This window comes from Mercenaria mercenaria, chromosome 5 (genome assembly GCF_021730395.1).
Source record: "Mercenaria mercenaria strain notata chromosome 5, MADL_Memer_1, whole genome shotgun sequence".
NCBI classification, from domain to species: domain Eukaryota; kingdom Metazoa; phylum Mollusca; class Bivalvia; order Venerida; family Veneridae; genus Mercenaria; species Mercenaria mercenaria.
The window spans coordinates 21,460,791-21,487,712 of NC_069365.1; the positions used below are offsets into that span (position 1 = coordinate 21,460,791).

At 35.5% G+C, this 26,922-nt stretch overlaps 1 protein-coding gene across 5 annotated transcripts; it reads right to left on the minus strand.

The window, feature by feature from the left end:
- Positions 1 to 718: 718 nt before the first annotated feature.
- LOC123556602 (uncharacterized) lies at positions 719 to 26,922 on the minus strand. 5 transcript variants are annotated; one of them, XM_045347448.2, is made up of 3 exons: positions 26,782 to 26,922; positions 15,711 to 15,862; positions 719 to 5,419 (listed from the first exon to the last, which is right to left on the minus strand). In XM_045347448.2, the coding sequence occupies exons 2-3, from the start codon at positions 15,774 to 15,776 to the stop codon at positions 3,650 to 3,652; spliced, it is 1,836 nt and encodes a 611-aa protein (XP_045203383.1). In that variant the 5' UTR covers positions 15,777 to 15,862; positions 26,782 to 26,922; the 3' UTR covers positions 719 to 3,649. The 5 variants fall into 5 exon arrangements, with proteins under 5 accessions (XP_045203383.1, XP_045203384.1, XP_045203385.1 ...); XM_045347449.2 differs by lacking the exon at positions 26,782 to 26,922 and adding an exon at positions 23,533 to 23,859; XM_045347450.2 differs by lacking the exon at positions 26,782 to 26,922 and adding an exon at positions 16,461 to 16,598.

Genomic DNA, 26,922 nt, shown 5'->3' on the forward strand with positions numbered 1-26,922 from the left:
TTACTGTTTCCGTGCCGTTGAAATTACGTGCGATAGCTCAAATTTAGGCTGGTCGTACGTACATTGTTTTAGCTACTGACTTTTAGTATTAGCATGTCGTCCAGTTCTAAATCATCAGAACATGATACCGGGATCAGTAGCCAATCCTTCAGATCCTTTTCACCTACAATGACGACACCAAGTTTGACATTCGACACCGCGGGATGGTGTAATTAAATGCAGCAGGTTGTAAGATGGCGGTCTGAAGTCACTTCGTGTAGAAGGTTCAATTAGAGGTCAAATTCGTGTACTTCATACTGGTCTACAATCCATCTTTGCATGATGTATTTTAAATAAATATGTGTAAATGATCAATGTAAGATGACATTTTGTCCAAGCAAAGGCTATCTTGAAGGTGAAGGTCACACATACGACATTAAAGTGGACTCATATGGGCAATTAAGGAAAAGAGCGTTCAAATATGACTGTTTAAAATGCCAATTTGTCATGTACAAATTGCTGATTGAAAGCTCAACTGTCAGGTCAAGTTCAAATAAACATCATTTTCATTTTATCAATATTTTGTACCGGGATATACATGAAAGTGTTATATCCTTCAGATCACTTTAAGGTGACAATGTGCCGCACACAGGACTCCTTTTAAATTCCTTCTGAATCTTTGTAATTGTTTTTACAAATTTTCGTTATAAAAGATATTGTTATTTCATAAAACAATAACAACAGGAAATAAAATTTATTAGAACTTAACACATGAAACGACATAACGTATAAATAATTAGAGAGCTGCCTTTGCAATCTAACGTTACAAGAAATATACATTACAACTTTTCTAACTCCACTCTTGGTTTGTTGCTATTATGTTGTATAGCAGTAGTAGTAGTAATAGTAGTAGAAATAATAATAATATCTGTCAATTTAAAATTGATATATTTTTCTGAAAACTGGACATGGAGTGAAATTATCATATTTTAAAAATAAGATAAAACAACAATTAAAAATTGGACATAAATGTACTAAGCTATGACATTTACAATATGGTAACCTTACAGTAAAGTGATACAAATGAGTGCAACTTCGTGCAAGTTGAAAAATATTGACGGAGATAGTATTTTAAGTATTAAGTATTTTAACAGAAAAATGAGGTTGTAAATTATATTATACATTACATAAATTACTAAGTGTACTACAGTCATTTGATTGTGACGTTACCATTGCGTGATTGTTACAGAGCTCTAAGTGATTCATTGTTGTAACAAATGAATCATTAATTACTGTGTCCAATGCATTAAAAAACAAGTGGGGAGTTAGAAAAGTTATCAAGTCAGGAAACATTTCAGTAAATAACAATTCCTTTAATGCATGAAGTCCTTCAACAGATGACGTCAGCAATGTACAAATTTTAACAGCTTTTCAGGAGGTGTACTTGCACATTCAAATATTTACATGTTCAAAAACTCACACTATATATTATTACTAGTATAGTTCGTTTAAAGTATTTGCTTGTTCACGAAACTCTTATTGTATCGACTTTGACTTCTTAACCAAGTAGAGTAACGTTGCATCATCTTTTCACAATTACAGGTCATATGGCAACTATCCAGCTTTTGATGTTGGAGGAAGACCCCAGGCTCCCCTCCGCGGGCGAGCACCTGGGTAGAACCACCGATCTTCCGTAAGCCATCTGGACGGCTTCCTTACATGAAGAATTCAACGCCGCGAGTGAGGCTCGAACCTACATCGGTGAGGGACAAGTGACTTGAAGTCAGCGACCTTAAAGGTCCATTACTAAGGGAAAGTGAGTTGGCAATTTTTTTCATAGCCAGTGCATAGACTTCTGCAAGACACTAAATAATGAAGATTGGCAGGTCAAAATTTACAGAAGGTCTTTGGAACTCAAAGAAATGTATGTGTATTATGTTGAAATTTCAATGAATCGACAGAATGACCCCCCAGGTCTTTTTAACTTTCTTCATACTTCATACAAAAATAATTGTACATATACTGCGATTTATTTCGAATTTCTACATACCAACTTTCATTTTCCAATAAAATGAAATAGTTTCTGTGCTTTTTAAAAGAAATTAAAATGTTCACTTTCCTTAGTATTGGACCTTTAACTACTCGGCAACGGAGGCCCCACGTTATTCTTAAAGTCTTGATCTCTTTGGAGTGGGCCACGGGAATTCTGACGTAGTTGTTGCAACTTTCACAGTATGGTTCCTAAATACAAGGTCATAAATTGAGTAAAATGGCAGTCAGCTATGAAACTGCATAAGCGATTATAAATTTGATAGAAGACATTTTTTTCAGACTTATTATATCCAATACATAACCATCTCAAAATGTATATTTAGCTATATAAACACCTTTGAAAAAATATTTCCTAGGTAAAATATAGCTTTTAATTGTTCAGTTCTTATCAATATGCTTTCCTAACAAAGTGTATTGATACTTGGTAAGTTACGATCAAATTTTGAAATATACTATACATCTGACTGTATACTCTTATTTTACGACGTTCAGTGACTTTATTAAAAGGTAGAAATATTTGCTGGAGTAACTTTTGACCAAGATGATGACTTTATTTGAATATTTACATTTGACTTTTTTACCAAAAATTTCATCCCAACGTTACACACAAAAATAAAAATGCCAGTACAATAAAGGCAAAGTTTTAAAAAAGTGAATCATTACCTTAATTCAACTTGTTACCCTAGTGGTATAGTTAGCAGCAGTAGCAACATCAGTAATAGAAGTATTCACTAGACAAAATTCAAAGAGAACTGATAATACAAATTATATCTAGAAACAAGTTAGAATAATGTTCACATTATAAACACCTCTAATATGTCTTGTTCCCTTGCTGAGCTCATTACCTTAAAAGTTATAACTCTTACATTATCACCTATAAGCTGCAGGTAAGGATAGCACTGATATAACAGTGGATCTAAGTCTTTAATTGGTCGAAATTTTATCGTTCCGGGAGTGTAGACCTGCCGTCGCACTAAACATTTTTTTCTCATATCAATGGGTATCAAACTGTATGATATACTTGTTCACCACGATTACCCCAAAAAAACATATTTATAGCTGTTCTGGAATGTGTGTGCAATTTTTCACCTTACCAGAAGAATGTGTATCGTCTGGCAATAAAATTATATAAAGGATATTTTGTTTCAGTGTAAGATTAAAATTATCTTTCATGACTGAACACCAGAAGCAATATTTTTACGAGTGGCATAGCCATGAGTGAAATTATAAGATGTGTTGTTCATAGGTGAAAGATATTTCGATCTAACATTTAAAACAAACAAAATTTCTTTTTAACTCTTGTTTTAACAATTAGTGAATGTACCCATTTTTTAGTTTCTATTCGGTGAAAAATATTTTTCACTTTGAAAATACAAAATATATTTCACTCTAATATAGTTCGATAATTTACTGAAAAACGTAATATAATCGCATTTTAACTCGGTAATACGATCGTCATAATGATCTGTCAATTAGCTTGGACTGGTTTAATTATCTACTAAGTACGGATCTGGTATTTTCAGGCCAGTAATCAAACAAATAAATAAATGTTGAAAAGGTTAATTCCTGTATCATCGTGCTAACTATTCATTACAGTTACCACAGATAGCCTTTTATTTTACGGAAGCATTTCAATGAATGGCAGATCTCCATCAGCATTATACCTGTCCAAACAATCATGATCTCCTTCATTAGAACATCGTTTGAACATATTTGTTTTATAATTAATCCAGCCACTGCTGCCCCCCGTTGACATCCAATGTTCGGCATGCTGATAAATTTCTCTACCATATCTGTTTCTTACAAACAATCCAGGATTTCTTGGTACATTTACCCATTGTCCATCCAAGAAAACTTTCGTTGGCTTGATTCCTTTTTCTGTCAAAAGTTCACTGTCCATCATATGCTGGCCATATAATTCTAAATTCCAACTCTTGTAACTCATTTTAAATTTCCCTCCTGCAGTTCTGTTATCCACACAGCACCAGGTGGCTCCCAGATCGGAAAAACCAAAACCTGCTTTTTTAAAAACACTTTTAAGATTCTGAAATCCAGAATAGTTTGCCGTCAAGAAAGTTATGTCCGCATCCCTCTCCCATGGAAGAGTTTTACCTAATTTCACCGCTCCGAGGGCCGTTCCTTCCTGTAGTTCACAGAAAAGACCTGCCTCTTCACATGTTCTTAAAATCATCTTTACGGCGTCGGCATTGAACTGAGCAGAACATGGTGATAATGACTTAGTATTATGTGACTGGTAAGATTGATTTTCACAAGTTCTTGTTACAGTGCTTCCATTTGGTGTAACAATTTTGAACAAATCCCATTTTTGCATAAATTCTTTTAACATACCATATTTTTGAGAATTTATCCATTTAACATGAAACATGGAATCTGGACACGTGATAGCTTCGTCGGATTTATGTGTCATCCGTAGAAACCATTCCTCAAATAAACCTTCAGTTTCATTTAAATTTTCAAATTCGTTTTTTTCTAAATATTTTTTCGAAGTCACAAAAGGTCCCTGAACATAGTCACAAAATAAGCATTCATGCAAGGACTCATCGTATCCTTCCAAGTATTTTAATGTATAATTTCTATACATAGACTGAAAACAGCCTTTCTTCCATTGCCCGTCTGCATTTCTAACGGCACCTGCAGCAACTTTTACACCTAATGTTTCTATCTCTCTAATTAGCCTCTCCAATCTAGAATCATTGGTAAAGAACTGAATGTTTCTTGCAAGAAACACGTACGGAGTTTTAACTGTACTTACAATTTGGTTTAAAGCTGACCCCTCCGCAAGACCTTTCGAGTCTATTACAGAAAGCATTGGATATAACCTTTTGATATCAGAAAAATATTCCGCATTGCTTGCGGAAAGTATTACACTGAAATTCGAATTCATTTTATAAACTGACGACAATAATTGTTCAGTCTCTTTTAAAGTAGATACGGAATTCCGTTTGAAAATCTCAACATGTTTTATTACTGTAACAAGTTTCCATACGGCAACACCATGTTCACAGTTGGTTGTTTCAAATCCTTTATAGAAGTAAGGATAACCAAATGTAGTTCCCATATACTTTTCAGGACACACATGCTTAGGCTCGTAGATTGTTCTGTTGTATAATGAAGCTGGATTTACATTTAAATCAATTAAAAGAGAGTCAATCATTTCTGTAGTTTGTTTAAGAAAATCTGACGTTTTAGATCCTCTAACATGTTTCTTCGCATTGTGGATAGATTTTGCAATGGATGAGATCTTTTCTAAAACATTATCTGCAGAAGCCGTGGATGAGTATCTTAGTACAGTTTTATCTAGATTAGGACGGCTGCCTTGTACATCTATCATTCTTAACACTTTCTGTCTTGGATCACCATCACTTGTCTGAAAACAAACAAGAAATAGATTACTTGAAGTTCCATTACTCATAAATTAAAAGAAGTCAACTTAAGCTTAAATATTTCTGATTTGTTTTGGTTGGATTTAACGTTGCACCGACACAATTTTAGGTCATATAGTGACTTTCAAGCTTTGATGGTGGAGGAAGACCCCAGGTGCCTTTTATGGATTGTTGAGGTACAGACCGGAGAGGAAAAAGCGCTGTTGACCTTTGGCCTTTGATCTACATGTATGACCTTGACCTTCGAGCTAAGAGTCCGGGTTTTGCGCCTGACACTTCGTCTTATCCAGAGAAATATTTGTGCCAACTTTTTGCATGATACAGTTACGAACGGAAAACGGAATAAATCTATTGACTCTTGATCTCAGAGTTTAAACTTGACCTTTGAGCTAGGATTCTTGTAGTTGCGCACCTCGTCTGATTATGGGTAACATTCATGCAATGTAATATTGTAATCCCTCGATGGATAAGTTCTGGACCGGACACGAAACAGACACTGTTCATTTCACTGCCAAGTGTGACATTGACCTTTCAGCTAGAGGCCTGAAAGTTGTACATGGGATATCGTCTTATTATGAAGTACATTTGTGCCAAGTAATATAAAAATCCCTTTTACGGATTGATCAGTTACATTCCGAACAGAAACAAGAAGCTGCGTTCAATAAACGCTTGATGCCCCCGGTGGCATTCTTGTCGATACAAAGCAACCTAAGTCCAAAACGAGGTCAAGGTCAAGGTCAAACTGAGGTCAGTTGATGTTTGAAGATGAGGAATGGTCACAGGTTACATCTGCATTAGTATCAAGTCATTCTAGTAAGGGGTATTGATGCTAGACGAAACTGTCCCATTTGGTTAACCAAGAGATGACCCTAACAAAGCAACCTAAGTCCAAAACGAGGTCAAGGTCAAACTGAGGTCAGGTGATGTTTGAAGATGAGGAATGGTCACAGGTACATCTGCATTAGTATCAAGTCATTCTAGTAAGGGGTATTGATGCTAGAGGAAACGGTCCAATTTGGTTAACCAAGAGATGGCCCATACAAAGCAACCTAAGTCCAAAACGAGGTCAAGGTCAAACTGAGGTCACGTGATGTCTGAAGATGAGGAATGGTCACAGGTTACATCTGCATTAGTATCAAGTCATTCTAGTAAGGATTATTGATGCTAGACAAAACGGTCCCATTTGGTAAACCTCGTATGGACGGACGGACGGACGAACGGACAGGACAATCGCTATATGCCTCCCGCATCAGTAGATGCCGGGGGCATAAAACTGTCCTGTTGACCTTTGACCTCTAAATGTGAATTTGACCTTTGATCAAGGGATTCATCTTTTGCGCATGACACGTCATCACATCAAGGGAAACATTTGTGCCAGGTAATATTAAAATTTCTTGATGAATGACAGAGTTATGGACCGGACACAAAATCGCGGACTGACGGGCGGACGTTCCAGCATATAGGATTTATGTGGCCACTCTTTTGTTCTCTCTATTGTTCCTTTAGTCACGTGAAAGAAAAATAGCCGCATAAAAGCATAACAGAATGAATGACATCAAAGAAAAAGTATTGTTACTTTTGTTCCTATAGCCACCTAATAAGTATACAAATGTAAGCACGGAATGACGGACGGACGGAAAAGAGCAATTATATAGTCCCCGAAATTGGTTTCAACCAGTAGGGGACTCATAAAATTTGAAGGCACAAAATGTGAATATATAACAGGAAAACTAAAAAGGCAATACCAAAGTTCCTTTTCTTTCTCTTAATCATGGCCATATGTATAACGTATGATAAAATATTTTATGAAGTACCTTGGTCATATGAGAATATTTATTGATTAGACAATTGTAGAAACGTACAATTTTACCTGGATTTCCCCGTTAGTCTAAATTTGGATTATATGACTGTGGGCATTTTATCATGGCAAAAATGCGCTATTTGAGGCGACATAGGAACCCGATATGAATAAAGAGTGCATTTTTTATCTTGATAAAGTTTACTAATTAAACGCTTTCAAACCTTAAATTGAACTATAGTACTGTATGTTTGCTATGCACGGACACGACTTGAATTGCCTACTGTTATTTCTTATTTTTTGAAATTCGCTACATTCCGTGCATTGCCATTTTATAAAAAACAAGACAATGCAAATTATGTTCAACTGACATGGAACGTGGACGACTGACATGAAACGGGAACGACTGACATGGAACGGGGACGACTGACATGAAACGGGGACGAGTGACATGGAACGGGAACGACTGACATGGAACGGGAACGACTGACGGGGACGACTGACATGAAACGGGAACGACTGACATGGAACGGGGACGACTGACATGGAACGGGGACGACATGGAACGGGGACGACTGACATGAAACGGGGACGATTGACATAGAACGGGGACGGCTGACATGAAACGGGGACGACTGACATGGAACGGGGACGACTGACATGAAACGGGGACGAGTGATATGGAACGGGGACGACTGACTTGGACGACTGACATGGAACGGGGACGACCGACATGGAACGGGGACGAATGACATGAAAAACAAACGATTACACTACCAACTGAAAAAATAACTAAATAAAACATTAACAAAAAATACGAAACATTTTTTTTTAGTCAAATGTATGTTATGTATCTTGTATCTTCCAACTTACACAACTTCTGACTTGTCAAGGAGAAAATTCAGAGAGGTAAAATCAAATGAAATCTGCATCAGCAACATTATCATGGATTTACCAGAAATACAATATTATAATATACTAGTCACTTTCAACTGTTATCAGTTTCACTGTTTAAACGTTACTGATTATAACATAATCTTATATTATAATAAAAGTTTCAGGTCTTCGACGTTCTTTTCACTCCATCTCTCATGAAAAACAAGCAAATTCGATGAATTGGTATTTCCGGCCGAAAGGGCTTGTGGTGAGGAATGGCAAAATATATATCCGGCAAAAAGTTAAGGATGTTACTAAGAAGCAAATAATTTCATTAGTCAAAATCATTTTAACAGAAAATGAATGTTTTTTTTCGGGGGGGGGGGGGGGGGGGGGGGGGGGGGGGCAAAGTGGTGACCAGGTATGGGTACAAAACTTCACATGTTTATAATAAATTTTCATGGAAAAGAATAAAAGAAGTTTAATGAAATTCTACCAATTGGTTGGTTTGTTATGTACAAATCTGTAGGTTTTTAAACAATTAAAGGACAATAACTCTAAGAAAAATTGACCAATTGAAAATAAAAATGACAGACATCATCGAAATATGTTGGTTCATATTTATTTCAAGTTTCATGAAATTCTACCAGCTTATTACTGAGAAATGGCTGCAGACGTGGATTTTTCATTAAATCAAGGGCAATAACTCTAAAGGAAATTTACCAATCAAAAAAAAAAAAAAAAAAAAAAAAAAAAAAAAAACGTGACGGGCATCATCGCAGTATGTTGGTGCATGTTTATTTCAAGTTTTATGAAATTCTACCAGCTAGTTACTGAGAAATGACTGTGGACATTTTTGGGCATTTTTCATTAAATCAAAGGCAATAAATCTAAGGGAAATTGACCAATCCAAAAAAAAACTTGACGGGCATCATCGCAGTATGTTGGTTCATGTTTATTTCAGGTTTCATGAAATTCTACCAGCTAGTTACTGAGAAATGGCTGTGGACGGACGCACGGACGGACGGACAACGCCATTTCAATACCCCTCTCCCGATTTCATCGGCGGGGGATAAAAAATGAAATCTCGAACTGAAATATGCCAAATGAGAGCATTTTTCTCATGGAAGTTATCAAACAAAATAACCCCTGCAATAAAAATGATAATGGATTAAGAAATCCGAGAAGGAATTGTAAGTTGGAATTGTTCAAATAAAGATTAAACCAAATAACTCATAGAATTGTATACAACTGAAAATAAGACAACGTTCATACTCTTCCTAGCTAGTCTGACAGTTGTTCGTACGTTACATGTATTTTTATTCTTCGTGGCCGAGTGGTTTAGGTCTCTGACTTCAAATAACTTGCCCCTCATCGATGTGGGTTCGAGCCTCACTCGGGGCGTTGAATTCTTCATGTCAGGAAGCCACCCAGCTGGCTTACGGAAGGTCGGTGGTTCTACCCAGGTGCCCGCTCGTGATGAAATAATGCATGGAGGGGCACCTACTGTCAATAGGGATGTTTACCAAACAGTTATTGAGTGAATGGCGAACACTGCAGATCATGATCAGACTGCACAAATGCACAGACTGATCATGATCTACACTGGTCGCAAAGGCAGAATCAATCCTGTTCAGCATGATAAGTGTTAGATACATCTGCTAAACCTGGCTGTAGTATTATAAAAAGATAGCATAATTATGGTCTTCGATCACAGTTACAAAGATAAATACTTGGATGTTGCGTTGGGAATACGTCAGAAGCAACTAAATACTTTGAAACATGTATATCTAAAATATATCAAATTTTATACCAACCTTGTGAAAATGTTCTGAAGATAGTGTGGATAAAGATATCCAAGCCAGTATGACAACACACAGCAAAAATAAGGCAAATTTGTTTCTTATCCACACAGTCCGCATTTTGACACTAAAGAAACAAGCCTCTGAAACATAGCAAGCCATGAAAAACTCATTCATTTGCCGTAAAATTATCACTTGAGTTTATCCTTTAACAATAACTTCGTGTTAGTACAGAGTAAAACTATTTAAACCTCATCTTACTGTCAGAAAATTAAAGCACACTTGTGTTCTGCGAGAGAGTGAGAACAGAGTAAAACGACGTGTTAATGAAGTAGAAACCCTGCACGCGGCTACAGAACTCTAATAAATCCATACTCTATGCACTCTAAATGCTTTCTGGGAGAATTTGATACAATGTGAAAAAATTGGGAAAATATCGATAACAGCTACAACTTAAGTCTAAGATGATTGCATTTAGTTCCCTGAAGGATAAAGCGAATAAGGAATTTATAGCCTGTCTGTGACAACCGCGTCTCTCTAACTACATAGTTGCAATTATCGTCCGCGGACTGGCGGCAGTGATTCCAATCTAGCTTTAAATACTAATGTATAATGATGCTGTATAGTTCGATCGATAACCTCCCTCCTAGGAAATGCTTATTGAATTGTAAGCGTTATAGGAAAAGGGATAATTAGATCTTGTTTTAATCGACTTGTTTGCACAATAAGGATGCGAGCAAGAATGCTTAATGTCACAATAGCATATATTTGCATGCAACGAGAACCGAATCATAGATATATAAATGTCTCTAGACTCTCAATCAATGAAATGTACAAAATATATTTCCCTAACAATGCCCAATCTATTGCAATCCATACCTGTAAAAAGTTTTGATTTCCCTCAGTTACTGAATAATTTTTTACTAACATATGACAAAAACTTGCATATGTTACCAACACTATTCCAGTGTGGGTATTTATCATTTATTGCACATCAAAAATATCGTTATTGATGTACACAAATGGTGCGAATTAACGTTCCGATAGGGAAAACAAAAGTATTCAAGTACTGTTCGGCTTATGTCATTGTATCTATCATTTAACAAGAAGACATTCAATTTCTGAATCACATAAATACGATGACTTTTTCATTTACATTTAACATACTGCATAACAGGCTTTAATTTGGATTTCAAAATTAAAAAAAAAAGGATTTTCGTTCGGTTTTAATATCGTCATTCGACACATTATTAACCCTGCCCCCTCCTTTGAATATTCACATGATATCGTTACACTCGTGAACTGTATTTATACTTTAATGATACCCAGGTGAAATTTTATGTTAATTCGTGCACATTCTAACTCTCAATACTAACAGTATGATACCGTTACATTGGTGAACAGATTTTATAAATTCATTGTTTAACTTATTTTGAGCTATTTACACTTTTCATTTTCAGAATACCTTATCATTACTTTAGTAAATTTATATTTACTTTACTAAAAAGCATTTTTTAGGTTAATATATGTAAATCAAAACTATTTTCGAAACTCTATTGAAGTTTTACTGAGCCATATGGACCATGAAATAAGAAACTAAAGGTAAAATGGTTTATCCTAATGTCATATTATTCTATTACGTATTTTTTTATATGAATGGGCAGAATAATCTGCAAAAAAATGTGGAACATGTCATAAAACGACAATATATAAATATAAATCCGTATTACATATGTCGTCACAACGACAAATCCTGCTCGTTATACAGTACGTGTTCAACTTATAATTTTTACTTTCAACGAGACATGAATGTGTGCACTGTGCTGTTCTCTGACTGACAATAGCTTATAGATAAATGTACCTTGGTTCGAAATATTTCCAGCTGAACCCGCGAAAATAGGTGACAAATTACAGTGTATAGGGACTGCAGTGTGCTTTTGAAGATCAAGACAAAGTGTATGAACATGTTAATGAGCTTGGATATGGCATTACCATAATATTAGTCTTAATAGTGGGTTACAGTTATGGCACGCCAATTGTCGGTTCATGGTCGAAAAACTAGGATTAACAATCGATAACTAGGTTTTTGGAATAAATAAATAAATAACTAGGTTCACGGTCGTAAACATGGGTTAACGTTCGTAAAAGTATGTTCACGCTCGTAAACATAGTTTCACGGCCGTAAACCTACGTTCACGTCCGAAATTCATAGTTGATTTTATAATCCTAATATATCGACCGTAAACAATGGTTTACGTTTGATAAACTAGGTTTCTCGATTGAACTACAAATTTCGGTCGTTATCCTTTGTTTACGCTCGTTATCCTATGTTTACGCTCGTGAACCCCGGTTCACGCTCATAAACCATAGTTTATGAACGTGAACCATATGTTTACGAGCTTGAACTTGGGTTTTCAAGGGTGAACCTACGTTTACGAGCGTGAACTATGGTTTACGGCGTTATCCTTTGTTTTCGCTCGAAAATATATGTTAGTTTTTGAAAAACCTGATTTATCGATCGTTACTCCTAGTTTTTCGACCGTGAACCTGGGTTTACGTAATTATTAGACAATTGGCGTGCCATATACAGTGTACTAAAATAGTATCTGTTGAATTCCGGAAACGTGCTATTGTTATTGAGTTCCTTACTCTTATGATTCAAAATGTCAGTATACAGATATAGAAATAAGGTCAGTAATGCTTCCGTGTTTCCGTGGTGTATTCCGTGGTGTAGTCGAAAGAAATCCAAAGTAAAAAGATTCTAATTTTCCCATTTTTTTGCGCAAATTCGTGTAGATCGACGGTTTTAATCACACGTTTTCACAGCCGGAATACATTCTGCATGAAATGAGACGGTTTTCATGTTTATACACCCCAAATGGCAGGTTTTGCAGATCGAAACCATGTGTAGGGGTTATTGTACAGACAAAAGCAAATATGCGCTATTTTCTGACTGGCATTTCACTAGGAACTATTCAACCCCGTTTTCTTCTCATTTTTTCCTCGTTGAGTTATGACTGAACTCATGAAAAATAGGTTTAGGAAAATGTGATATTCTATAACAGATACGTTGACCTTTAACCTATTAACCTAACAAGAGATTACAGAGTGATCTATGCGCCATCCTCTGAGCCTTTTTTGAATGTTCCAAATTTCAAGACTAGCTCAATGTCAAAATCAAGGTCAAATTTCATTTTGGTACAGAAGAATGTGTATGTGGTCCAAATTTGAAAGCTGTGGCGTGAGAAATGTGAAAGTAGGTCACTAGATCAATTTCAAGGTCAAAGTTCATTTCGGTAGACAGAACTATGCATGTGCTTCAAATTTGGAGGCTGTAGCTTGAGAAATATGAAAGTTGGTAATAGGTAAAAATCAATGTCAAATTTAAATTCAGAACACAAAAATAAATACGCATGCGGTCTAAATTTGAAGCCTGTAGCTTCAGAAATGTGAAAGTAGGTCACTAGGTCAATCTCAAGATCAAAGTTCATTTCTGTACACAAAACTTTGCAAGTGGTTCAAATTTGAAGGCTGTAGCTTGAGAAATGTGAAAGTAGGTCACTAGGTCAAAATCAAGGTCAAATTTTATTTCGGAACACAAAACTATGCAAGTGATCCAAATTTGAAGCTGTACCTTCAGAAATGTGAAAGTAGGTCACTAGGTCAATCTCAAGATCAAAGTTCATTTCAGTACACAAAACTATCCTTGTGGTTCAAATTTGAAGGCTGTAGCTTGAAAAATGTGAAAGTAGGTCACTAGGTCGAAATCAAGGTCAAATTTTATTTCGGAACAAAAAGCTATGCATGTTGTCCAAATTTGAAGCCTGTACCTTCAAAAATGTGAAAGTAGGTCACTAGGTCAATAACAAGGTCAAAGTTTTTTTCGGTACACAAACCTATGCATGTGGTCAAAATTTGAAGGCTGTAGCTTCAGAAATGTGAAAGTAGGTCATTAGGTCAAGATCAAGGCCAACTCATGTCAAGGTTAATCTTGCCACTCAAAACTATACATGTGGTCCAAATTTGAATGATGTAAGTTATGGACATAAAGATTCTAAGTTTTTCTCTATATCTATATGAACCATGTGACCCCTGGGGCGGGGTCATATTTGACCCTAGAGGGATAATTTGAACAAACTTGGTAGAGAACCACTAGATGATGCTACATTACAAAATATCAAAGCCATAGTCTTTGTGGTTTTGACAGGAAGATTTTCAAAGTTTTTCCCTATATAAGTCTATGTAAACCATGTGACCCCCAAGGGCAGAGCCATATTTGACCCTAGGGAAATAATTTGAACAATCTTAGTAGAGGACCACTAGATGATTTCATATACAAAATATCAAAGCCCTAGGCCCTGTGGTTTTGGACAAGAGCTTTTTCAAAGCTTTTTCCTATATAAGTCTATATAAACCATGTGACCCCCGGGGTGGGGCCATATTTGACTCCAGGGAAATAATCTGAAAAATCTTGGTAGAGGACCACTAGATTGTGCTACATACCAAATATCAAAGCCCTAGGCCCTATGGTTTTGGACAAGAAGATCAGAAACCGTTTAACTGTTCCTGGGCAATGTGACCTTGACCTTTGACCTAATGACCTCAAAATCAATAGGCGTCATTTGCTGGTCATGGCCAACCTAATATCAATTTTCCTGACACTAGGCCTAAGCGTTCTTGAGTTATTGCCCGGAAACCATTTAACTGTTCCTGGTCACTGTGACCTTGACCTTTGACATGCTGACCTCAAAATCAATTGGGGTCATCTGCTGGTCATGACCAATCTCCCTATCAACTTTTGTGACCCTAGGCCTAAGCGTTCTTGAGTTATCATCTGGAAACCGTTTAACTGTTCAGGGTCACTGTGATCTTGACCTTTAACATACTGACCTCAAAATCAATAGATGTCGTCTGCTGGTCATGACCAACCTCCCTGTCAACTTTCATGATCCTAGGCCCAAGGGTTCTTGAGTTATCATCCGGAAACCGTTTTACTATTCAGGGTCACTGTGACCTTGACCTTTGACATACAGACCTCAAAATCAATAGGGGTCATCTGCTGGTGATGACCAACCTCCCTATCAATTTTCATGATCCTAGGCCCAAGATTTCCTGAGTTATCATCCGGAAACGGATTGGTCTACATTCCGACCGACCGACCGACCGACATCTGCGAAACAATATACCCCTCCTTCTTCGAAGGGGTGCATAAAAAAAAACTATTGTACCCGACACTGGGGGAGGGGCAATGTGGGTGTGGTTAGGTGAGTAAATAATGTGGCGGGGAACGGAAAAGTCAATACTAAGACACAATATTAAGGAATACAAGAAACATAAAGATGGGAGGGACTGAGATAAGGAGGGAGGAGTTACGTGGCTTGGGGACTGATGATGGCATACAGAAGATTGATATCGCATTTGTATAAAATGTCTCTGTGTAAACTTGTTGTGTGTCCATGGGACACTGGAGCATCTTCCTGCCACTGTACATGGTTTTATAACTCTAGGTGAAACATGCTTACGATAACTGCAACAAACTTTTAAGCACTCCATGTGTATTTTTAACTATGTCAATGAAATCCAAAACAAAACTCAGGTGCCCAAATTCACATGATGAATAACACTCCTGTATGGTTTCATAACTCTAGGTCACATATTTTAAGTTCAGCACATAATGTGTATTTTTTCATAAAGTCAAGGACCACAACTCTTGTCTTGATGAGAGGAAACCAACCTTAGGGCAGACTAAAGCGGAACTCTATAATCATAATATAAGTATTGAAGAAGATAAAATCGTACCTTTGAATTAATTCTAGTTGTTATCGGTTCACTCCTTCTCTCCAGTTCTTGACATTCGTTTTCCATTAAGCAACTGTCAATATCATCTGTTCCATTTACGATGACCGAAACAGATCCACATAGTCTTGTTTGTTCATAAAATGTCAGTTTCCCTGCAAACAGATGTTAAACAATCAGAATTCATGAACTTCAATTGAAACTTTAAACTTGGCAAGCGAAAGAGGCAGTTTCCTTATTTCAAGTACTCATTTAAGTACTGAGATAAGTGAATCACTTCCTTTTTCTAAATTTCATGTCCTATCATTTTCCATCCGCATTATCACACTTTTGTCGTTTTCATTTTCACAAAATATTTGTTAATAATCCATGTGGATGTTATATATATAAAAACTTCATGATATTTTATTCGATACACGTGTAAATGTTGTCTTGTCCATCGGTGAAGCGAAAAAGAAAAAAAGAAAACTGCACCCCTATTTTCGTTTTAACATGACATTTAACACGAACACGGTATAGATTTCAATCGCGTTAAAATTCGCACGTTTGTTAAACCGCATTTTATATAAAACCTGGACCATGCGTACAAAGAATACATAAACTTGAAAAATTGCATTGCATTAAAAACGTAAACATTATTTTCTTAGTTTCTAAAAATACAAAAAAAAAAAAAAAAAAAAACAAAAAAAAGCTGTTGACATGTAAAACAATTCCAACTGATTCCTTCAAATCCGCTTGGAAATTTTATGATACCTTGTTATTGACATGTTAAGGACAAATGTTATTAAATGCCAAATACTGGTATCTCTTGACGAATGTTTGTAATATCTAAATTTAAACATGTTTTGATTAATTTGAGTACAAAGGTGATTTATAACAAGATATTGTAATATTTTCCGTGTTTCAAACATATTATCATTATACAGCTTAATCATAACGGAAATACACTTAAACGAGCAAGAATATGAATTGCAAATAATAGAAAACTCTTAACAAAATCTTACAGATGTATCATTTGTTTTCGCTTAAGCTACACTCTTTAAAAAAATGAAAATCTTTAACGAGAACCCGCTACTTTAATGCAATTTTAATTCTTGTTATTTACATGTATCTTCAGAAAAAATAACCACATTAAATACATGTGTCATTTTTACTGAAACAATACATTTGTACATGTACATATTTAATTACCGTATTGAAGATTTCAAGTTTATTACAGGTTTGACCGGTGACTTACGTGCATAAGATAACCTAAATCAGGGAACTTCTCCTGGCAAACTCTCATCATAGGGATATAAAAATGCATACTTCGTACATTACCCTAAAGCTATAACCGGAACTGACTATAAAGTCACTGCTGGTCTTCAATACATTTTATAGCAATAAATTAACAGGTAATACAAGAAAATTGCGCATGTCAAATGAATGTTTTCATAGTCAAATAATGTAATTTTCATTGAAAAGAGTTTTAATTTGTTATATTTGATGAAAAAGATATTGTTCTTGCTCTTTTTTAATGATAATGAAAAGCGGTATAGAGCCCTTTGGCGTTATATTAAATGTTTAACGTTTAAGGATAATTAAATTTGATGGAAGAACGGAAAAAATGTCCAGAGGCGTCATAAATATTATATGAATTGACTACTATCTATTTAATACACAATGACATCCATACGGGTTACATTAATAAAGCATGTTATAATGATGCCTAGTATTGTATACGATTGACACGATTGACTCAGCATTTGTGACCAGTGTGAATCATGATCAGACTGCACTTCTCAAGATCTTCACTTATCGTCATTCAGTCAGTATATTATTGGTAAGCACTCCTTTGAACAGTTAATGTTACCACCCAAATTGAAAGATGGACAAGGTCATTATAAAACTGTAGCAGGGTAAGGGTTAGGCCAAGTTACAGTACTCAGAGGCTTCGGCATCATTCACAATCGTAGATCGACATTCTAAGTAGATCAAGGACAGATATTTGCGAATACAATAGAAAAATATAGACTTTTCTACCTTTGTGCACGTGCGTGCGTGTGTTTCTGTAAGTGGCAGGATGTGATGCAGGTGTGAGATGGTACTTAGAAACAATATGGAGAGCCAAAACAATTGGAATCTAAATGTTAGTGTGTGTGCGCCGGAGTGTGTTCAGCGGTGGTGTATAGTGTTTGAAAATATTGGACGGATGCCCCCACATACTGTGCCGTCCTCTTTAATACAGACCATCTTCACATGAAGGATGTTGGACTAAAAGTTTGATGCAAAATATATTCAGGTTGTGCATCTGAGCAACATTGAATCTATTCCTTCTGAAATAGTATGAGGAGTTGAACACACCAAATTTCTTCACTATGGCCTATTTTATGAAATTAAAAAGGGGCCGTAATTCTAGATAAAAAGCCAAAGAAAAAAGTCCGTTATTAATGGTCATCCTCACATGAAGGTCCTTCATCTGAGAAATATCCTTTTAATAGTATTTTAGGAATTGGACAAACAATATTTTCCTCGACATTCTATATAGCAAAACTATCAAAAGGCCATAATCCGGTAAAATAATAACAGAAAAAAATCAAAGTCATCTACACATCAAGCTTGTTTACCTGTGAAAGTTTGAAGCAAATAGTAATTATGCTAATAGCGATAGGAGTTGGACACACAAGTTTTTTATATATATTCTACATAGCAAAACTATCAAAGGGCCATAACTGCGATAAAACAGTCACAGAAAAACATCTTTCCTTCATGGCTATTTGCACATCAAGCTTGTTCTTCTGTGAAAGTTAGAAGCAAATCATGCCAATAGTGTGGGAGGAGTTGGACACACAAGATTTCGGAACGTACGGACGGACGGGCGCATGGACGTACTGACAGTACTAACTCTATATGACCAAACATAAATGTGGGGGCATAAAATCGTGTGTGTTTAGTGTGGTGAGAAATAATAATACTAAGAAACAATATAAGGTATAATACTGGGGAAATTGTAAAGAAAACCCTTTTTTGCGGGTTGAGGGCGGGATGAGGGATAGGGGCTGTGTTTTTGTAGAGGTGGGGTGGTGTAAAACAAAATGACCTGAGTTATATTCTCAACAGTTTATAACATATGAAACGGACACAAAGTTTAGTTTTTAACCTGCAACCGTGATTTTGACCTTAGACCTATTTATCTGGGTCATAAATGCCTATCGTCGTAGCATAATTTGAAGGTTTTTGCAAATCCACTGAACGGTGTCAAAAATATGTCGCCTTAAAGGAATTACAGAAAGACGGACGGACGGATGGTCGTGACTCCGTTATAGCCTCCAAATATTCTGAAGGAATTATGATATGTTTCAATTTTAGTACAAATTGTGTATAAGTAAGGGAGGAATAATCTTCTGTCACAGTACATCCTGAGAACAATGGATACTTAGATTCTAGTTGACATACAAAATCTAAATCAAAACGGAACGCAGACACCGACGAACAAGTGAGCGAATGCAAGAGCTCTACAAAATGCTCTATATAATATTCTTCGAACAGTCCAGCTAAAAACGTAACCAGAAATAGTTAACTTGAAGGAATAACTTTGTAAAAATGGAAAATCGAGTAATGGAATTTATGCATTCCGTGTCAAATCATCATACCAAATAATTGCGTGAAGTGTCAGACCATTCCCAATAGCTGTTGCTGGAATACAAGCTTACATACGCCGAATCCAATGAACGGATAAGTGCTATCCGAGAAGTCGAGCTAAAAATAGGCGCTTGTCATAAACCAAAGAATTATAAAAATAAATAGATCGGCAACTTGAAAGGCAGATAGAGCAAATCTCGCCAACATCCCGCGGCTGCAAACGAGATCGCGTTACCGGAAGTTCTCCACGCGCCATTTTGTATGCGAAAGAGGCCTAACTAAACTAAAGGAACCAGCGTGGGAGCCATCTGGTCTAGTCGCGTAATGGCTGCCAGGTATTTGAACACTAATTTTTCACTTGGCATGGCAACAGAGATCTAAATTGTGGCTAGTTTTTGTTTAAATTTCATTGTGGATGTATTGTTGACATTTTGGTAGGAAAAATTGGAGAGCAGGTTGTATTTGGTGAAGTCAAGCTCCATTTTAGTATGAGTAGTACTTCCAGGTCACAGCAGTGTGATTTTGATGTCAGTTTACAGTAAGTAAATGTGACCAGAGAAATCTTTCTTAGAAGATACATGACCCCTACTTTTCTCTTCATTTTATATCAGTTTTATCATAACTCTTTAAAATGAGGTAAGGATTTGTTCTCTGAAATGGGTCTAGCTATGTTTGGTAGCTCTTTGAAAAAGGTCAGTTTTATATAGAATATATAGGGGAAACTATTTAGGATATTGTGACCTATAAGAAAATGTGGGCAAAAAATGAGATTTGTCCAGATATTGATATAAATGAACTAGTTTGGTCAGATTTTGGTAAAAAATGAGCATTTCATTGAAATTTTGCTGCAAAAATTGGTAAAAACCCAAAAAATCACATTTTCACTGTCTTGGGGGTATTTTTTTTTAAAAAAATGCAAATTTGCTCTCTAAATTATGCCCATCTATACCTTTCAGAGGGGACATTTGGTATATTTCAAAGTGTTAATGTGTAATTTGCTTGCAAATTATGGTGAAAATTTATGAAATAGGGCAAAAACAAGCTCTGGCTACAAGAACTGGTTAAAAATTATGTCGCGACATCAGTTTTGAAGGAAAATTGGCGCAGGGACACGCGTTACTGAAAATGCCATAAAACCTGAAAAACTGATTTAATCAAGCTGAAACTTGGTATTTTTCATGCAGATGTGTTACTGGTACTATACAAATGAAATTGAGACTATTACAGAAAAACAGTTTTTCTTATAGGCCTAACTAAACTAAAGGAACCAGCGTGGGAGCCATCTGGTCTAGTCGCGTAATGGCTGCCAGGTATATGAACACTAATTTTTCACTTGGCATGGCAACAGAGATCTAAATTGTGGCTAGTTTTTGTTTAAATTTCATTGTGGATGTATTGTTGACATTCTGGTAGGAAAAATGGGAGAGCAGGTTGTATTTGGTGAAGTCAAGCTCCATTTTAGTATGAGTAGTACTTCCAGGTCACAGCAGTGTGATTTTGATGTCAGTTTACAGTAAGTAAATGTGACCAGAGAAATCTTTCTTAGAAGATACATGACCCCTACTTTTCTCTTCATTTTATATCAGTTTTATCATAACTCTTTAAAATGAGGTAAGGATTTGTTCTCTGAAATGGGTCTAGCTATGTTTGGTAGCTCTTTGAAAAAGGTCAGTTTTATATAGAATATATAGGGGAAACTATTTAGGCTATTGTGACCAAGATATGACACTGTCAGTTATTAATTATCACCGTATGACCACGCTTTTTTTGAAAGTAAGAAACGTGTATTTTGTGCTTAAGACTATTTCATATTAAACAAATGTTGTTTTAGAAGCTAACATGTATTTTACATGTAGTTTTAAAGGAACAAATTGCAACTCCATGCTCGCTTCACTAAGATAACGCCGAATCATGCTCGGACGCGAGATCACGCGAGATTACAGCCAGTTGCCATTCTATGTATTTTATACTTGTTTGCATAAACTTACCAAAATGAATGTACAAGGACTATTCTTTTACTAAGAACCATTCAACTAGAGCCAAATTAAAAATAGGCCAGAAATTTCTCATAACATACTTTTTCGCAAAATACCATGCGTTCATTCAAAAAAAGCGCGGGAAACGGAAGGACATAGTTACCTACCTTATATGATTATTGAAAGACAGGACAACTAATAGAAAAGGGTTGTAAACAAAATTGAACATAAAATATATTTTATGATACTGGAAGTAGCAATAACCACAGGAAAGATAACTCTTGCAAAGCCTTGTTTCAGGATTTCCAAAAGATATGTCCACAAAAAATTGAAATGCTCGTGTTCACTTTTCAAACCTATCTTATCATGTTACATAGAGGGAAGATACTGTATGATTTTCAAGACTTAAAAATGTGCAGATTAGAAATTATAAACTGTTTTCCAAAGTGAAAGTACCATGTATTTGAATTGGGCTAAATTTTCAGTCATGATTTTTTTATTGAATGGCTTCGTAATCTCTCTAAAGTAACTAGGGAAATGTTTCTTTATAGTGAATGAATAAGTCATATTAAAATAAATCAAATACGTTTAGCAGAAGAAATGCAATCACCTATGGACAATTTTGCACAAAAAAAACCTGAAACAGTTGTTACGTGTCAAAATCTAGTACATGACTTGAAACACGCATAAAAATTTATCAGTTACATTCAAAGACACAATTGATTTGTCATTCACACACATATTAGAGTCAAAAACATAATTTTATCAAAACTAACAAAAAGTAGTGGTTGTTGCTACTGGAAGGGGTTTCAGACAGACATTTAAAAAAACACTTCGTATTCGATATACAACATGCACACATTTCTCATGGCCTACACTGACAGGTATTTGTAAGCTGTGCTAAGGCCCTGTTAGAAAGTTTAATTGTGCATCAAAATAATAAAAAATGCATGATTTCCAGAAATTTTTCGAATTTAAGAAATTTTACCTCAGATATTTAATATTTGACTTTTTAGCTAAAACTGTTTTGTATTCTATGATGATAACTTGGTTTACGCAAAATTTGATATAAAATGTAAAATGTATATCCAACAATGAGAAATTACAAAATGGTATCATATATGTGTAACTACATGTTATATTCACAATTTGAGTTAACCATTTTGAAAGTGTTCCCTCTGAATTATTCATTTTAAACATGAATTTATTTACCTGTGGAGACTTTTTATATTGGCTGTAGTTTGGGGGAAATGATCAAATCCCCAAATAAATGGAAAACTTACAATAGAACAGAACAGAACAGAACAGACTTTTATTAAGACTTATACATAAGTACATCGTCTAAACACATCTTTAAACAATTTTAACATGTCACGTGTATATACATGGTAATAGTGTAACATAAAAATGAAACATTTAGTAATATGGTAGAGGAAATATGGATTGAACATGTACATACTTATGGTAATAATATGAAGCTAGAAGTATATGATATGGTAACAGAGGATGAACATATTAAGCAGAATTATTTAAAATAGCATTACGAATACATAATGCTTCCTTGACATAATTGCACAGCTTTATCAATTCAAACTTATTATCAGAGTTTAAAAGTTGATGGTATTTGAACACAGATGGGTGAATATAGTAATAACAATACAGGAGATTTCCATTTTGCCTCAAACGTTTTTAAGGTTCTTGTAAAGCCCTTTGAAACCTCCCCTCGGGTGATTTTTTTTTACGCCACATAGGCCGTAGTTTACCATAAAGAATACACCAAACTGTTAAAAGAAACTTCAATACAAGTACTTTGGCTGTCCACTTTCTATTTTGTAGATATCTTCAAGCTTCTTTCCCAATAGTATTATTTTCATAACTTTTATAATTATTGTGTATCTAATACATCTTGCATCATGCCCTCCGGGAGCTGAACTGTTACAAACCATATATATTTTTTAAAAAAAATGCAAAAATAGCAAAATGAAAGTGAAAGTAGAGCTGTTAAAAAGGCAAAACATGCAATATTTAAAAATTTCATGTCCCGGAGTACCCAGACACACACCAAAAACAAATTTACATAAAAAATGTTTGAAAAGGAAGACTGATATTTTCTACAACATACAATCTGACAATGTGTTCAGCTAAATGTACAGAATAAACTGAAAATATCTATCTTCTCTGCTTATTCTCCTTATATCAATAGTACATAAAAAATCTTTTTTACCTACCAGCACATATAGTTTATGTCCGTTCCTAACATCATGATATGCACTTGTAAATATTGTTATTTCTAACGGTGGATGGTCTAACTATTATCAAAACATAGGGATATCAAAATAACATGCTGTTACCGATGTTAATATAGTTGCTATAATCCTATAACCACGTGTGGTATACAACTACCTGCTTTACCTAGCTACAATTAAACTATTGTACCGTGTGTGCGTGTATTTAGCGCGGTATCCATTATCTAACTGTAACTGACCGTCGGGTATTTTATTCAAAGTACTGAAAGTACAGAGAGGCTGGATATCACCGAACTGTGCGAGAAAGATTTTGAAAAATCTGAAATATAATGTGGTTTTCATATCAAAGTGAGCATAGGGTACTGTTGAATACACTTAAGAAATGTATAGTGTAAGAAAATTAAAGACCATAGATGGCGAATACAGTGTTCGGTTCAAAAGCACCTAGAGTGCTTATGTTGTATTGTTACATGTCTTGCCGACTCAAAATAAAATGTATCTTATCTTATCTTATCTTAGTCTTTGCTTTATTAGGGATAACACAATTAGTGGGAGAAACAGAACATATTTCTCACTTGGGAATCTGAAAACTTAAAACAACAAAGATTAACATCTAAGTGGAAAAGTCAGAATCCAATAACGCAGCAATATCAAATTGCAACCCAATAGAAGAAAACTATACAAAGGACAATGAAACTGGTTACAATATGTAAAGATTAAGGAGTATAATCAAGAGAAGAGTGTCAAAATTAAGCCTCTGTTTATGTATAAACTCTCGGCTTTTACTCATGAATTTTGATAACGATTTTGCACATATTATGTCAAAGTCAATAAAGTCAAAGTCAATATATATTATTACAAAGAAGCTCACTGTTATTACTGTTATTACTCCTGATTTTTATAAAGATATTTCCCCTTATAAAATTCAAATAAATTTGTTTGTTTGCATAATGTAACAGTTGATACAACTGATATACATGACTGTGCAGGAAATGATTTTGTATTGTCAGTCACTGGTGTTGCTGATCTCTGTCACTTTCGATTTGTGGTAATACTAGGCTAGGGAATGATCACTAGGACCATGTTTTAAGCCAGAGAAAAATGGACAATCTCTGCACTTTGCGACTCGATTTGTCTACTCTTCCACATAATGTACAGTTATTGGCTTTCCTCCTTTTCTGAGTGTGCACATTGTATATTTTAGTTGAAAGAAACAACAACTGTTTTTTCTTCACACACCATTCACCTGTATGTCCCTTTATGACCGTGACAACGACGGCACGATGGTTTGCTGTTGATACCATGACAGCACGCATTAAGTCGTGTTTGATACATGAACAATGTTTGCTTTTCATATTGCGGTGCTGAAGTCAACTTATGACAGGACGTGTACCAATATATATTATGTCATTTTCGTATTATCGAGTTTTAAAGTTTAAAAAGAACAGATGATAGCGTATGATTCGAAATAAAGTATGGAGATTTATAAACATACTCACTTTGCAAGGTCGGAATTATTTCGCTCGAAAATTGGCAAATAGAAACCATTCGTGAATTGCGGTGAAAAAGTATGTAAGGTCGGTGCGTCATGCCAATCGCTTCATGTATACCCCCAAGGTACCAAATGTTACTTGCAAAATGACAAATGAAACGTCAAATGTTAATCATCTAAATTATGAATGCAAATAGCAGAAACATCTGCCGCCTAGTGCTTAATGAGGCCGCTTACTTCGAATCAATTCGACCGCCTCTCATCGCTACGGGCACAAACCCTCTCATGGAGTATGGCATTCTATCATACGAGGAAGCCATCCAGCAGCTACCTAACAGAAGCTCGTGCTTGAAATAATGCCGAGAGAGGCATCCGGGCCTCCAGCAACATAAGTTTGAAATTCGCCGTATGATATATGCTTGTGTCGGCTGACGTTAACTCCCTCCCCTGGGATAGAACTTGTTGCCCAACCATTTTGCTTTTGTATTATTGTAATTCTATGTATCTACTTGCATGTATATGTAAGCAATAAAATATGGTTAAATCAACTCCCTCCCCATCCCCTCCTCCCAACGTTACCACCCACAAAGAAATAAGTTCTTCTCGAATCACACGTGACATTTCTATGGATTCCTGGAGACTTACTGACTATTTAGTTAAGTTTATGGTTTACGCGCTAGCGCTCCGCATCGAAACTGGCCCCAATTTCACGAAAAAAAAAAAGAATAAAAAAAGTAATTACTTAGTTAAGTCTGTTATTTTAAAATCGTGTTATTTCTTAAGTACTTGTTATTTAGAGTTGATTTTTTCTATAACAATGGATTTATAGATAAAATATGCTATGGTAAATAGTATTTGTCTGCAGAACTTCTATCACGCAAATATGATATTTCTCTTTAAGCATGATATAACGCATTTGAAAGAACAGACTTAGCTAAGCAATTACTTAACCTTTTTCGTGAAATTGGGGCCTGATCTCCACAGAATTTTGATTAATTGATACTTAAGCGCTTGAGAAAAAAATGCCGGAAACTGAGCGAACGATTTCAGATCAAAGTGTTAATTCAAGTAATGATGAATTTAATTTCTAAGAGTGGGTAAAAACACTTGGATTACCGAGAAGTGTTGTTCAATGCCTCCGCCTGTAAGAACTTGTGAAAAAAGAGGCACTAAAACTCCTTGAAGTGACGGATCTTATCAATTGGACAACCCTTAGGGTCAATAAGACCTATAATAGAACTTGTGAACAAATGGAATGGTATTGCTGTCTAAAAAGCCAAATTAGCCAGCGAGTCTACGAATGAGATATTACTTGATGCGGCAAATACAACACTTGATAATTTCCTGCATACCCAAGAAAAGCATTTAACTGCCAGTCTGAACCAGGACACGCTAAACAAGCTAGTAAATTACATGGACTCCAGAGCTGACAAAATCCCAAAAGGCTGTCCATATTACACACTTTCTCATGTAAAAATGTAACAAAAGACGACAGAATAGGCGAACTGATTTTTTCCTTTCCCACTAGTATCTTTCCTTTGCAAACATGCAACGGAAAAGAAACGTACCTTCTTGTACATACGATAAACGGAGCTACCGCTTTGCGGAAATTGGCACGTAACAGACTGGTTTGTCCGGATCAAACAAGACTCTTAATCCTTTAATAAATTCAAATAAGTACATCTTAGGCTTAACATTTTAGTTGACATTCAGGTATACCAATGAAAATAAATACTCACATGGTAGTTAATACTCCATATATAATTAAACACAAATGTAACTAATGTCTTGTTATCAATAGACTATTTCTGTCGTTTTGTTTGTTTATCAAATTTGATAGATGATAAAACAGTTATCTCGTTTGTAAGGCCGTATCATGA

What these genes read in the sequence shown, in the direction of transcription:
- LOC123556602 (XM_045347447.2), bottom strand. Translation starts at nt 10,031, where the DNA reads ATGCGGACTGTGTGGATAAGAAACAAATTTGCCTTATTTTTGCTGTGT. An exon ending in CTTCAGAACATTTTCACAAG is followed by an intron (nt 5,420 to 9,926) that starts GTTGGTATAAAA and finishes GTTTGTTTTCAG; the next exon opens with ACAAGTGATGGTGATCCAAG.